This window comes from Corylus avellana, chromosome ca7 (genome assembly GCF_901000735.1).
Source record: "Corylus avellana chromosome ca7, CavTom2PMs-1.0".
In the NCBI taxonomy this organism is placed as follows: domain Eukaryota; kingdom Viridiplantae; phylum Streptophyta; class Magnoliopsida; order Fagales; family Betulaceae; genus Corylus; species Corylus avellana.
Window position 1 is genome coordinate 6,124,219 of NC_081547.1, and position 11,035 is coordinate 6,135,253.

Below are 11,035 nucleotides of genomic sequence, written 5' to 3' on the forward strand. Positions count from 1 at the left end.
ATCAAAATGAAATAATTTCTAAGTCCATTAAAAAAAAGGGAGTTTAAATATGAAAGTAATTATCAAAAACTAGCTAAAATTCAAATACCCAGATAACAAGATGCAGGAAAAGAAAAGAAATTGAGATACAGGAATCAAAGAAACATATTACAAAACCAAAGACTTACATCACTTAAAACAGGCTGGGGAACTTGTTTAGATGCTTCGAAGGAGTCAAGAATGGGCCTTACAACAGCTGGAAGGAAGAGGCCTGAAATTTTAGCAAGATAATAACCGGTAAGTTGAAGAAATATTGATTTAAAACCCATGAAACGCCTGATCCTTCAGAGCATTAAAAATTTGATTTCTTTGCATATTACTGAAGAATATTTTCTCCGCATAAAGGCATCTTTCGTTACAGTAATGAAGACTATAAATCAGCGGCCCTTTAAGTCATTGTAAATTGATATATTATGAAAAACCCCATTTAAATAATTGAATTTAATTAAAATTATATCATGTAGCAATAGAACCTATGATCTACCTATATTCCTCCCATACAGCACGACAGAACAAAGTTTCTGCATGAATGCATCAGCTCCAGATGATCATGAAGGCTGTATCGATCAGGGGTCCACACAATGGAGCCAATCAGAAATATAAATTTAGCTGTGTAATAAGGTAGAGCTACTCAAGGTTGAATGACTTTCGACATGGTTATCCAAATCAAGTATTCCCACGGCCAACATAAACAAGCATTGCTGCAGATCCTTCCCGACCCTAAATGTTCCCTATTAACTTTCCTGGGCTCCACCTGTTTAACACACAGAGAGAACCCCAGTTTGAGAAATATTTTCCTAACATACTCCAACAAGCAGCTCAAGAGATGGTATTGTCATCCTCAGTTCAGTGTAATTGTTACTGCCATTCCAATCCTCCACCTCTAGAACCATCAACTCTTCTATTGATAAGGTATCATCATAAACCACTATTATGATGCAAAATAGTCCACAAATCTAATTTGTCTTCTCATCATTAAGCAGTCGAAACTGCTCACTATCTCTTCTAGTGAAAGCCACAAAGTCTGAATCAAGCCACAGAGCCTAATTTGCAGTACACAGCAGACAACTCTTTCTTCCCAGAAATCGTTTCTTATATGATCATCCAAATTTTTACATCCTTCCATTATGAATATATTTTGGAGGTTCAGTCACAACAGAACACTCAGTATCAAGAAACATTTATTGACGCCCTCTTTAGCTAAACAGCCATCTTGTCTGTGTTTTTATGGAGGTCCACTTCTGCCAAAAGACCCATTTGTTAATGCCTTTTTGAGGTGCTTTTTTTTTTTTTTTTAGTATTCTGATGCGTCATAAAGGAAAAACAATTTAGAGCATTTTGTCTTCTAGGTTGTTTGTTAATCTTCTTTTTTTGAAAACAGAAAACAAAAGTGAGAAAGAGAATAGTTTAGCATATAAAGCTAGTCTGGTTTCCGAGATCAAAGAATTCCATTTAACTCCTCTTTAGCTACAGTCAGCTACTAGTTGCTCACTGATTAAAAACGCTTTGTTTGGTTGAGCAGAAACCAAGACATACATTGCTCCTATATCCATAAAAGCACTCCCAAAATGCTAACCAAACGCATGCCCTAACCATTAACCATTCACAATAAAAGCCATTTTCAGTCTACCATTACCATTATCAGTTTCACTAGAGAGAAAAAAAAGAACTACATAAACTTGAAGTAAAATCTCACCGGAACAACTAATCATTGAGCAAAGTGCTAGCAATCATGAAGAAAGTATCCCCACGATTCCACCCAACTGTTGAAAAAACCCTAAAATTTGTCAAACTACGCACTTAAATTACCTACCCAGCTCATCATAAATTCCTAACTGCCCCTCCACACATAACGCATTATTATATTAATAAAAAAGGGGAGAAAAAAAAAAAAAAAAGGCCCAAAATTTAACATAATTTAATCACAGCATGAAACTCCAAAAGTTTGTAATAAGCACAACAGGAAAATTAGATGACCTGAAAGAGGATGAAAGCATGGAGGATTAGGGGAAGAAACGTTTTGGTAAAAGATTGGTGAAGGTCACAGAAGGGCTGCTACTATTTTCCGAGAAACCTTTTCCCCTTCCTTTGATGTAAGCCCACAGAAGGGGAAAAGTGTTCGTGACCTTCACTTGGAATTCCACAGCATGAGCTTTGAGCTTTGTGCATATTTGATCACATAAGCAAATTCGGTCATTGGAATATAAATCGATAATGGCATGCTTCTTCCTTTACATAGGAGGACTGTTTTAATTGATAAAAGCATCAACAAGCTCCACTTGACCCTTGCCGCTCCTCAAGGAACACCAATTAGTGAAACTGGTTGAGCAGAAACCAAATTTTGAAAAAGGAAACAGTTAAAATAGAAAGAGAAGAAAAAAAAAAAAAAAGAAGAAGCGATTTTTTAGCTAAAATGGAGAGACAATTTGCTGAGCGGATATGAATGCTCTAAGGAGGCATGGTTAACCTCGAATCTAACCAAACCCAAATTACAATCATTCATCCAAAATCTTTACATTGAAACCCGATTATTCCTACAAAAAGCTAGACATAGCACTCTAATCCTATGATGCATTAATTAAAAATTGATAATAAAAACCAAAGGCCAAAATCAAATTATGAACAAAACGCATATACTAATCAGAGATTCAGAAGGAAAGCGAAAATCAGATGCAGGTTAGGGATTTAGGAGAGAGAAAGTTACCAACTCCAGCGATGAGGCAAGAAGCTGCGACTACTGGCTCTTGCACTATGAACATCTTCAGCTTCTCCATCACCGCCATCTCTCTCTCTCTCTCTCTTAGGCTTTCTTCAACCTTCGTTCCCTGTCAGCTTGTCTGCGTCTTCGATTTTGCGTAGAAATGGATCTGCTTCTTTTCACTGCTTCTCCAAGCTAACGTACCGGCCCATGAGGAGTCGGGATTGGTTAATGTACTCGATTATGCGACTTCTCGATCCGACCCGCATCCAGATCTGTCTCTCTTAAGTCTAGCTCCGGTGACATGGCACGATATCACACGTACGATTGGGAATAGAGCTTTCTTCGATTTCAATTAAATGGAGACAATCGTTCCAATTACATTTGATAGATTTATCGGTGAATATATTGTCATAACATTTAAAATTTTTAAATGATATAATCTGTAAATCATTAAATATAACAAAATAATATTTTAACAGATAAAGATGATCATAATCTGTAGGTTTGATGACAGGAATAAAACTAAGAGTTCTTTTATTGAAGGGATCAAAGCATGAATAAGAAATATATTAAGATTTAAGATTAAATTAATATATAAAAAATTAAACTAGTATTCATTCAGTATTAACAAAATATATTTCTTTAATATATTTCAATTTTCAATTCAATCACCTATTAAAATGGAATGTAACGTTCTTTTAGATCCTAAAAAATCATCTACAATTGAATTTGTTGAATTTCACAACATTTTCTCTTTTTGATGTATAACATTAAAAAATCAATTGAAAATTCATCTTAATTTTGAAAATATTTATAGTTGAAAATGCTCGTTCTATTATTGCAGTAGAAACTAGAAGAGGAAGTATAAGTACGACAACTTGAAAAACAAGTCGATTCTCTCAATTTTTTTTTTTTCTCAATTTTTTCTTCTTTCTTTTGGTTATTTCTCATGAACTAAAAACCACTATATATATATATATATTATAGTAATCAAATAAAAAATATAAGATATTGTAGTTTGCAATTAAATAACTATAGTTATAAAATAAAAATCAAGTAACTATAGTTTCTCAAAAATACATTTCATTACAAATTGCAGTTTGCAATAAGCAAAAGAGATATAAAGTTTGTGCGAATCCATGATCTAAACAAGGATATTGGATTACTATAGCCAAAAAGGCTCCAAAAGCTTCAAACAATCACCTAAACAATGTGCACATTGTGTTTAGAGGATTCAAACAAGAAATCTTTACATCATGCAAACAATGCCATTTACAAATCAATGGTTTCAAAGGCGTTTGTTAATTGTTCCAAGGCCTACAATATGCTAGACGAAGCTAAAGAAGGTTACGCTAGACGAAGCTTAACAAGCTTTCTTTACGGTCACTTAAACAAGGTGTATGATGTGTTTAAAGGGTTCCAACAAAAAAATATTTACACCATAGAGACAATGCAATTCACAAAATTAATGGCTTCAAAGGTGTTTTACGAAGCTAAACAAGTTTTCTTTAGCGATATGGAATTAACGGAATCATCTCAAGAAAAACCTTATTTAAGCTGTTCAAGATGACACTCAAACTATTTTATATTCAATGATTCTTAAAAAAAAGTTGATTGCTCTTTTATAGAAGAATGTAAGACAAAAAATAAAAGAACAAAAGGTAGAGATAATTTCTCATACAAAATATCATCTTTAAAGAAAGCTACTTTTTTACTAGAGTAAACTTCTTTAATGAACTCTCTCTACTTGCTTCACTTTCGATTAAAGTGATTAAAGTAAAGTTCTTTTTATTGTTGTTAGCCGGCAAATTCCCCACTTTTTATTAAAGTGGTCCACCAAACTTCCCACAATGCCTAATCTCGTCTTTTAGTTGGTTGATAAGATTGTAATATTTTATGCCGTCTAATGAAGGTAAAGGAATGGGGCTTCGACTGTCATCAAGATGAGGTAGTGATTCTACGGCATTTGCTAATAAAAACAAATCGTACCACAAATCATAATTTTTTTTCGTTGCCATATCTTCTAGAAAATCTCCTTAGAGAAAAAAATAAACACTCGAGTGGGTAGGTTTGTGGGAGAGAGGCTACATAATCAATCCCCCCGCGAGTTTGTCTTTTTATCTAGCAGTTTTTCCCATTCGAATGGCATGAAGAAACAAAAGTCTCCCAAGGTTGCACTTCCAATTCATCAATGGAATTTCTTCCTCGCAATTCGTTGCAACTGGGCATCTCTTACCATATAAGGACACTACAAATTTGAAACAACATGGCATTTTAAAACCAAAAACTTGTCTGAGATTCTTTCTATTAGGGAAAAAAGAAAAAAAGAAAAGAAATAGTAATGTGAAACAATTAACTAATGACTAAGCAGAATAAACAGATTATCAAAGACAGTTTTTTCATGAGATGTTTCAGTCTCAGAACATTTCGCTCCATCATTCATATACACGCATGCCATCGTACTTTTGCACAGAAGGTACAAAGTACAACAGAGAAATCACATTAGAGAACCTAGAATCTACGAATATACATGCATACAACATAAATTCAAAGCAGCAACTTCCCCTGGTAAATCAATCTTCACAAGAAGCAGGGTTTTGGTCGAAACTCTGTACACTAGAAAGCAGGTAACATCCACCCTACAGTCCATCCTAGGAGCAAGCCAGCGCCAACAAGACTCAACCCTAATGCAAAAGCAACAGCATACTTTTTGATATCATGTCTGGGTCGCCCTCGCTTGACCCTTCTCCCCTTGGTAGCCTTCTGCCAGCTTTTCCGCTGTTTCCGACCTTTGTAAGACGTCCATGGAACGGCCACAGGGAATAGAGTGGAAATTGACTTGTCTTTATTTTTAATCTGAAAATAAAGGGTTTCTAGTTGCAGCAGTTGGAACCACTGCTTATAGGCAAAAAGATGTGAGGCTTGTCTGAAGAAGAGCTTAAGAATGTGCTCCTTCTCAGCATAGGCCTGCTTTGCTGCCTTCTCAGCTTCCCTAGCACGTGTTTGAGAATGGCAGAGCGCTTCCATCAGCTGAGCTTTGCCAAGGTCACCTTCAGAAACTTGTGGCATCTCTCTTATATCCTTGTGGTTTGTACTATAACTGCTTTTAAATTGCAAGTCCCAACAAAAATCTAAGCAATGTACACAATTTATATGCTATATAAGCTAAACTAAAAGATCAACATAATAAAATTACAAATATGCGTTTGGTCAGGTGAAACAACCAGATCTTATCATGCCAAAGTAAAATGATGGTAATCTAAAATAATACCTGAATGACTTGTCAGAACCACATTGTGAACACCGTTCATCAGATGAAGCCCTCTCGTTTCCATGTGTTTTTAAAGAATCAGGACAGACCTGTACGTGAGTCCTATTGGAAATACCACTAGTTTGGGCCTTCCTATCAAAAGATGATGACAATGCTTCATCATGGTCAAAGCACCCACTAGAAGCATATGGGTGTCTCCTAACATACATTTTCTGAGGTGGGGGAAGATCACAATTCTCGATATGGTTAAGTGAATTCTTCATGACCAACGAGGCCAATTCATCTTTATCTGATGTTCGCCACCATGGCTCGGTCTTGCCACTCCCAATCCATGAAGAATCTGGATCTAAGCAAAACTCATTGGCTTGCTTGGCAACACGATCCATACCCACAAATTCATAATTTCCCCTCATGTCCATTAGTTCGAGATATTCCTCGGGATTCTTACTACATAGAGCCTTTACCTCTTGCTTTCTTACTTCAGGAGCTGTATTCATACAAACAGTAGAGAGACGACCATATTGCATATCAAGAGAAGATTCGCTGTTCTTAGGATCGTCAACATAAATAGTGCCTCCTTTTTGTGGGTTGACCTCATCAAAAGTAGTTGTTGTTGAATTTACAGAGCCAGAGCTTAAGGTTTCCGCTTCAGCCTGCAATGCATTCAACTGTTCATAAGTTACACCCTTTTGGTACCCATAGCTAGGTTGCAATTGGAGCCACCATCTTGTGTCCGGTGATAGATTGGAAAATGAAGGATTCCTGTTAGGCATAAAACCTAAAGCAGGACGATCTGGGCCATCAGCTGTATTGTTAGGTCCAGCATCAACTTGTTCGGATGCTGAAGATGATGATTGGCAGCAAGCTAACTTGGGAGCCCTCTTGGCATCTTCTTGGACAAAGCACCGATTAGCTGTTCTCTGCCATACAACTCTTGCTTCTGCCGCTGCCATCACTCTCCTATTCTTTGAAACATTTTACTGCGTAAAACTAGATTCTGTTAAAATTTGATAAACAACAATTCAGACAAAACTTGTTTTGTGTTTTCAGTTGTAGCAGACAGAAATGATCCTCCTCCAATACCCCCAATCCCAGAAGACTTAAAAAAGAAGAATAATAATTAAGATGCAACAGAAATTATACAAGATGAGGTTCTAGACTTAAATGAAAAATGCGAGATTGTTAGCACATGGGACAAGTCATCAGATTATAAGTTAGAACTTTTGTCAAAGCACACCAGAATCAATTGCTCTTGTAAATGCCTTTCATCATATGCATTTTCATTTCAGCGTATATGATGAGTATTTTTTTTTGATAAGTAAGTAGTTGACTTTATTAAAAGCGTAGGCGCCCCGGAGTACACTGGAAGTATACAAGGAGGATCACCTAACTAGAAAGGGAAAAACGTACAAGGATATGATGAGTATTTAAGAATACAATGTGCCATTTTTCACATTTTCAACAACTTCTGGTCCTCTCAGAGGAGATTAAGTCTCTATGGTAACAGGGCAAAACTAAGAAAAAGGGAAAAAAAATCCATAAATTATTTATTATTGTTAGAAGAGTTAGGGTTTGAGTCATTAGGGTTTTGGGGGTATTTTAGTCTCTATGGTATTTCCCTAATCCTATATAATAGGATGCTTGTATTAGGTTAACATAAGTTGAATAATATAATAGCCTCCGCCTTTTGTGTCTAAAACGTTCATACAAACTATAACATGGTATCAAAGCTTGTTTCGATTCTTCGGTAGTTTAGTTTTCTTCTTGGTGGCAGCACTGCCCGTGTGGGCTAACCCACACGGGCAGTACCTTCAAAGAGCTCCGTAGAGCTGTTTTGTTCTTGTTTTAAGGTGACCGGAACTCCGTCCGGTGAGAAAAATATATATATATATATATATATGTTTGTTTTTTATGTTCTGTGATGCTGGCTGGATGGTTCTGTGGTGGTTTTCTATCTTGTCTGAAGTGGCCGGAGTATTCTGTGGTAGCCGGAAAAGTTGCAGCAGCCATCGAAAAAAAAAAAAAAAAAAAATTCCGACGATTTGATGTTTTTGGTGTTGAAACGTTACTGTGTGGCCCTCTATTGATTCTCTAGTTGCTGTTGTTGAAGTGGTCGGAGTGTTCTGTCTTCTCCGGCGATACTCCGGCGAAGGTCCGGCGAGCCTCCGGTGACTTTTTCTGTTCTGTTTTTCAGTGTTTTTCTTGTGTTTTTAAGTACTGCCGGCCAGTTCTGTGTGTTTCTGGCCAGTTTTGAAGCCCCGACGAAGTTCTGGCATATTTCCAGCAAAGCTCCGGCAAAGTTTTTTGTTTTTCCGGTATCTGTTTTCCGGCTAATCTTGTTGGTTAATCATGTGAAAATTTGTTGTTTGTGATTGATGTATCCGACCGGCCTTGGATTCTCCGGCGAGAACCGATCAAGTGATCGTTGCATCCGACCGGCCTTGGTGTTTTTCGGCGAGAACCAATCCCAAGATCGATGTATCCAACCAGCCTTGGATTCTCCGGCGAGAACCGATCAAGTGATCGTTGCATCCGACCGGCCTTGGTGTTTTTCGGCGAGAACCGATCAAATGGTTGTTCAAGTTACCAACGAGTTTTCGACCGGCGTTGAAGTTTTATTTAATTAACTTGTGTGGTCCAAGCAGTTCCAGCTTGAGGGGGAGTGTTAGAATATGTTTTCTAGTTGTTTTTCGTTTGCTTGTATCTTCCAAGCTGGATTCATATGATGTATATGCTCCAGCTTGAGGGGGAGTGTTAGAAGAGTTAGGGTTTGAGTCATTAGGGTTTTGGGGGTATTTTAGTCTCTATGGTATTTCCCTAATCCTATATAATAGGATGCTTGTATTAGGTTAACATAAGTTGAATAATATAATAGCCTCCGCCTTTTGTGTCTAAAACGTTCATACAAACTATAACAATTATCACCTTCAGAAACATGAGTTTCTCCAGTTCTCTATGTCCCTATTCTGTAGTCCTCAAGAAATATTTCCATATAACAAAATCGTTCACTCTACTTCCAGTAACTAATTCCAATCCTCCCCGTAAGTCATCACGTTGACTTCATAAGCAAGAGCAAATAGTCATGGAAATAATGCAAAGCTAGTAAGCTTTTATCAAATTAGTAACTTCTTTAAACGAACCAGATGGCATCCTTCATTGCAGAAGATGCTTCATCAGACTGTGGTGACGAAATTCTCAACTGTTCAAAGAAATTCACAAAAACAGAAGTAGAACCTAGAAAGATTGATCAGAGTGACTCAATAAAAGTTTAAAGCAGCTAAGCTCTCCCAATCAGTGACTTATAGCACTCGGCCTTAGAAAGCTGGCAATCCTTTGGCATCCTGGTAAGGCTGGCTTTTCTGGTGAACCAAGGCCAAGCCAGTGGAAGACCTTTAATTCCACCATCATATCCTTGTTATAAGTCTTTTGTAAAAACAGTGAATAAGAAAAACTCCTCCACAACTTTACCACATAAAACCCCTTCCTTTAAAAAGCTAATCTCTCTCATAAAGGAGAGCCAGGAGCATACTTCACTTGTAATACTCACAGTTCGTGGATCTTGTAATGAAAGCGAATAACTTTTTATGATAATTTAAATTGGTTCAAGTTAAAATTACATTTCCAAAGGCAAGGAGCCCTTCTGTCTACTGCACGGAAAGCATAACACTTTCTTCCTTAAGGAACCACCATTCTAAGTAAGATGGCTCAGAGCATACATAAATTGCGAAATGATCAACAAGGTTATTTACGTCTTAAAAGTTCATAGAAGATAAAAGTTTAATCAGAACAAATACTCACTAAAGCTGACACCAAACACATCCCATATCACCAGATAAAACTTAATAAAAAATAAATAAAAAACCGAAAAAAAGCAAAGACAAAAAGAAAAAGAAGATCAAATTGACAAAATTCATCCGGATCCTAGTGTCGAAGAAAGACTTATTGCTGCCTGAAAAGAAACCGAGCCAAAAACACTAACACCAAGAACAACGCAACGAAAAACTGATACACAGAATTAGAAATCACCCAAAAGTCAAGCACCCCAACAGCACAATCACACAGAGAAGCTGATATATAACACATGCCACGACCTGGTAAACTAAAACAATCCCGTAAAAGCTAAGAAATAAATCTACAATCAAACAAATATGAAAAAGAAAAGCAGAAAGTAACAAAGGGAAGACAATCAGACAAAGAAAGAAAGAGAACAAACCAGGAGCGAGCGAGTGAGATTTAATTGGGGAAGTCTGACGCAGGGGGAGCAAGTGGGTAGGCATGGATCTGGATGAGTTTAAAGCTACAGGGTGCAAAACGCACCGGTTTGGAGTGATTGAGATCCAGAAGACAATATAGGACCGAGAGAGAAGCTGAGTCGTATCGGAGAAGGCCTTGGCCTTGCTTTTTTTCCTCCGGTTTTCAGTTATCATTTCATTCTCAGCTGTCGGTTTATACACACAGCTTTTAATATTATATTTTATATATGGTAGCGAAAGAGAGAGAGACACAGTACGACGTCGCTTTACTCTGCATTTTTGGCGTTCTTCGTTCAAGTTTGATCGAGGGATGAATTGATTTAATCTTCGGTAGATCCTATATATATATATATTTTTTTTTTCCGGAGCTTATCCTATAGTATAATGTTTTTCTTTGTCTGTCCGTACACATAATGGTTGGAAACGTGGCAAGGGAGCCAAAAAAAAAAAAGATCGAAGGTAGAGGTGGGGTCCACCAAGTAGGTACTACAAGATACGAGCCCTTATCTTGTTTTATAGAAAAGCCACGTAGGAAAATCCTAGGTACTAAGCACGCCATTTATTTTCTTTCGGCTTCTCCTATGAATGAATGAATACAAATTGGAAGAGTAAACGCAAAAAATTACAAACGAAAGCCAGCATCTTTCGGTGGACCCATGATTGGATGCATCTGGTTTTTTTTTTGATCTTCTCACGGCAAATAATTATATAGCTTGAAAGAGAGATGCTTGATTTCTTCAATAATGGCCGTCCCACGATTCAGTGACAACA

At 37.0% G+C, this 11,035-nt stretch overlaps 1 protein-coding gene across 2 annotated transcripts; it reads right to left on the reverse strand.

The window, feature by feature from the left end:
- Nucleotides 1-5,097: 5,097 nt before the first annotated feature.
- On the reverse strand, nt 5,098-10,541 carry LOC132186195 (uncharacterized). Of its 2 annotated transcripts, none has more exons than XM_059600047.1 (3): nt 10,225-10,541; nt 6,012-6,991; nt 5,098-5,840 (listed from the first exon to the last, which is right to left on the reverse strand). In XM_059600047.1, the coding sequence occupies exons 2-3, from the start codon at nt 6,962-6,964 to the stop codon at nt 5,357-5,359; spliced, it is 1,437 nt and encodes a 478-aa protein (XP_059456030.1). In that variant the 5' UTR covers nt 6,965-6,991; nt 10,225-10,541; the 3' UTR covers nt 5,098-5,356. The 2 variants fall into 2 exon arrangements, with proteins under 2 accessions (XP_059456030.1, XP_059456029.1); XM_059600046.1 differs by having other exon boundaries at nt 5,098-5,843.
- Between the last annotated feature and the right edge of the window lie 494 nt (nt 10,542-11,035).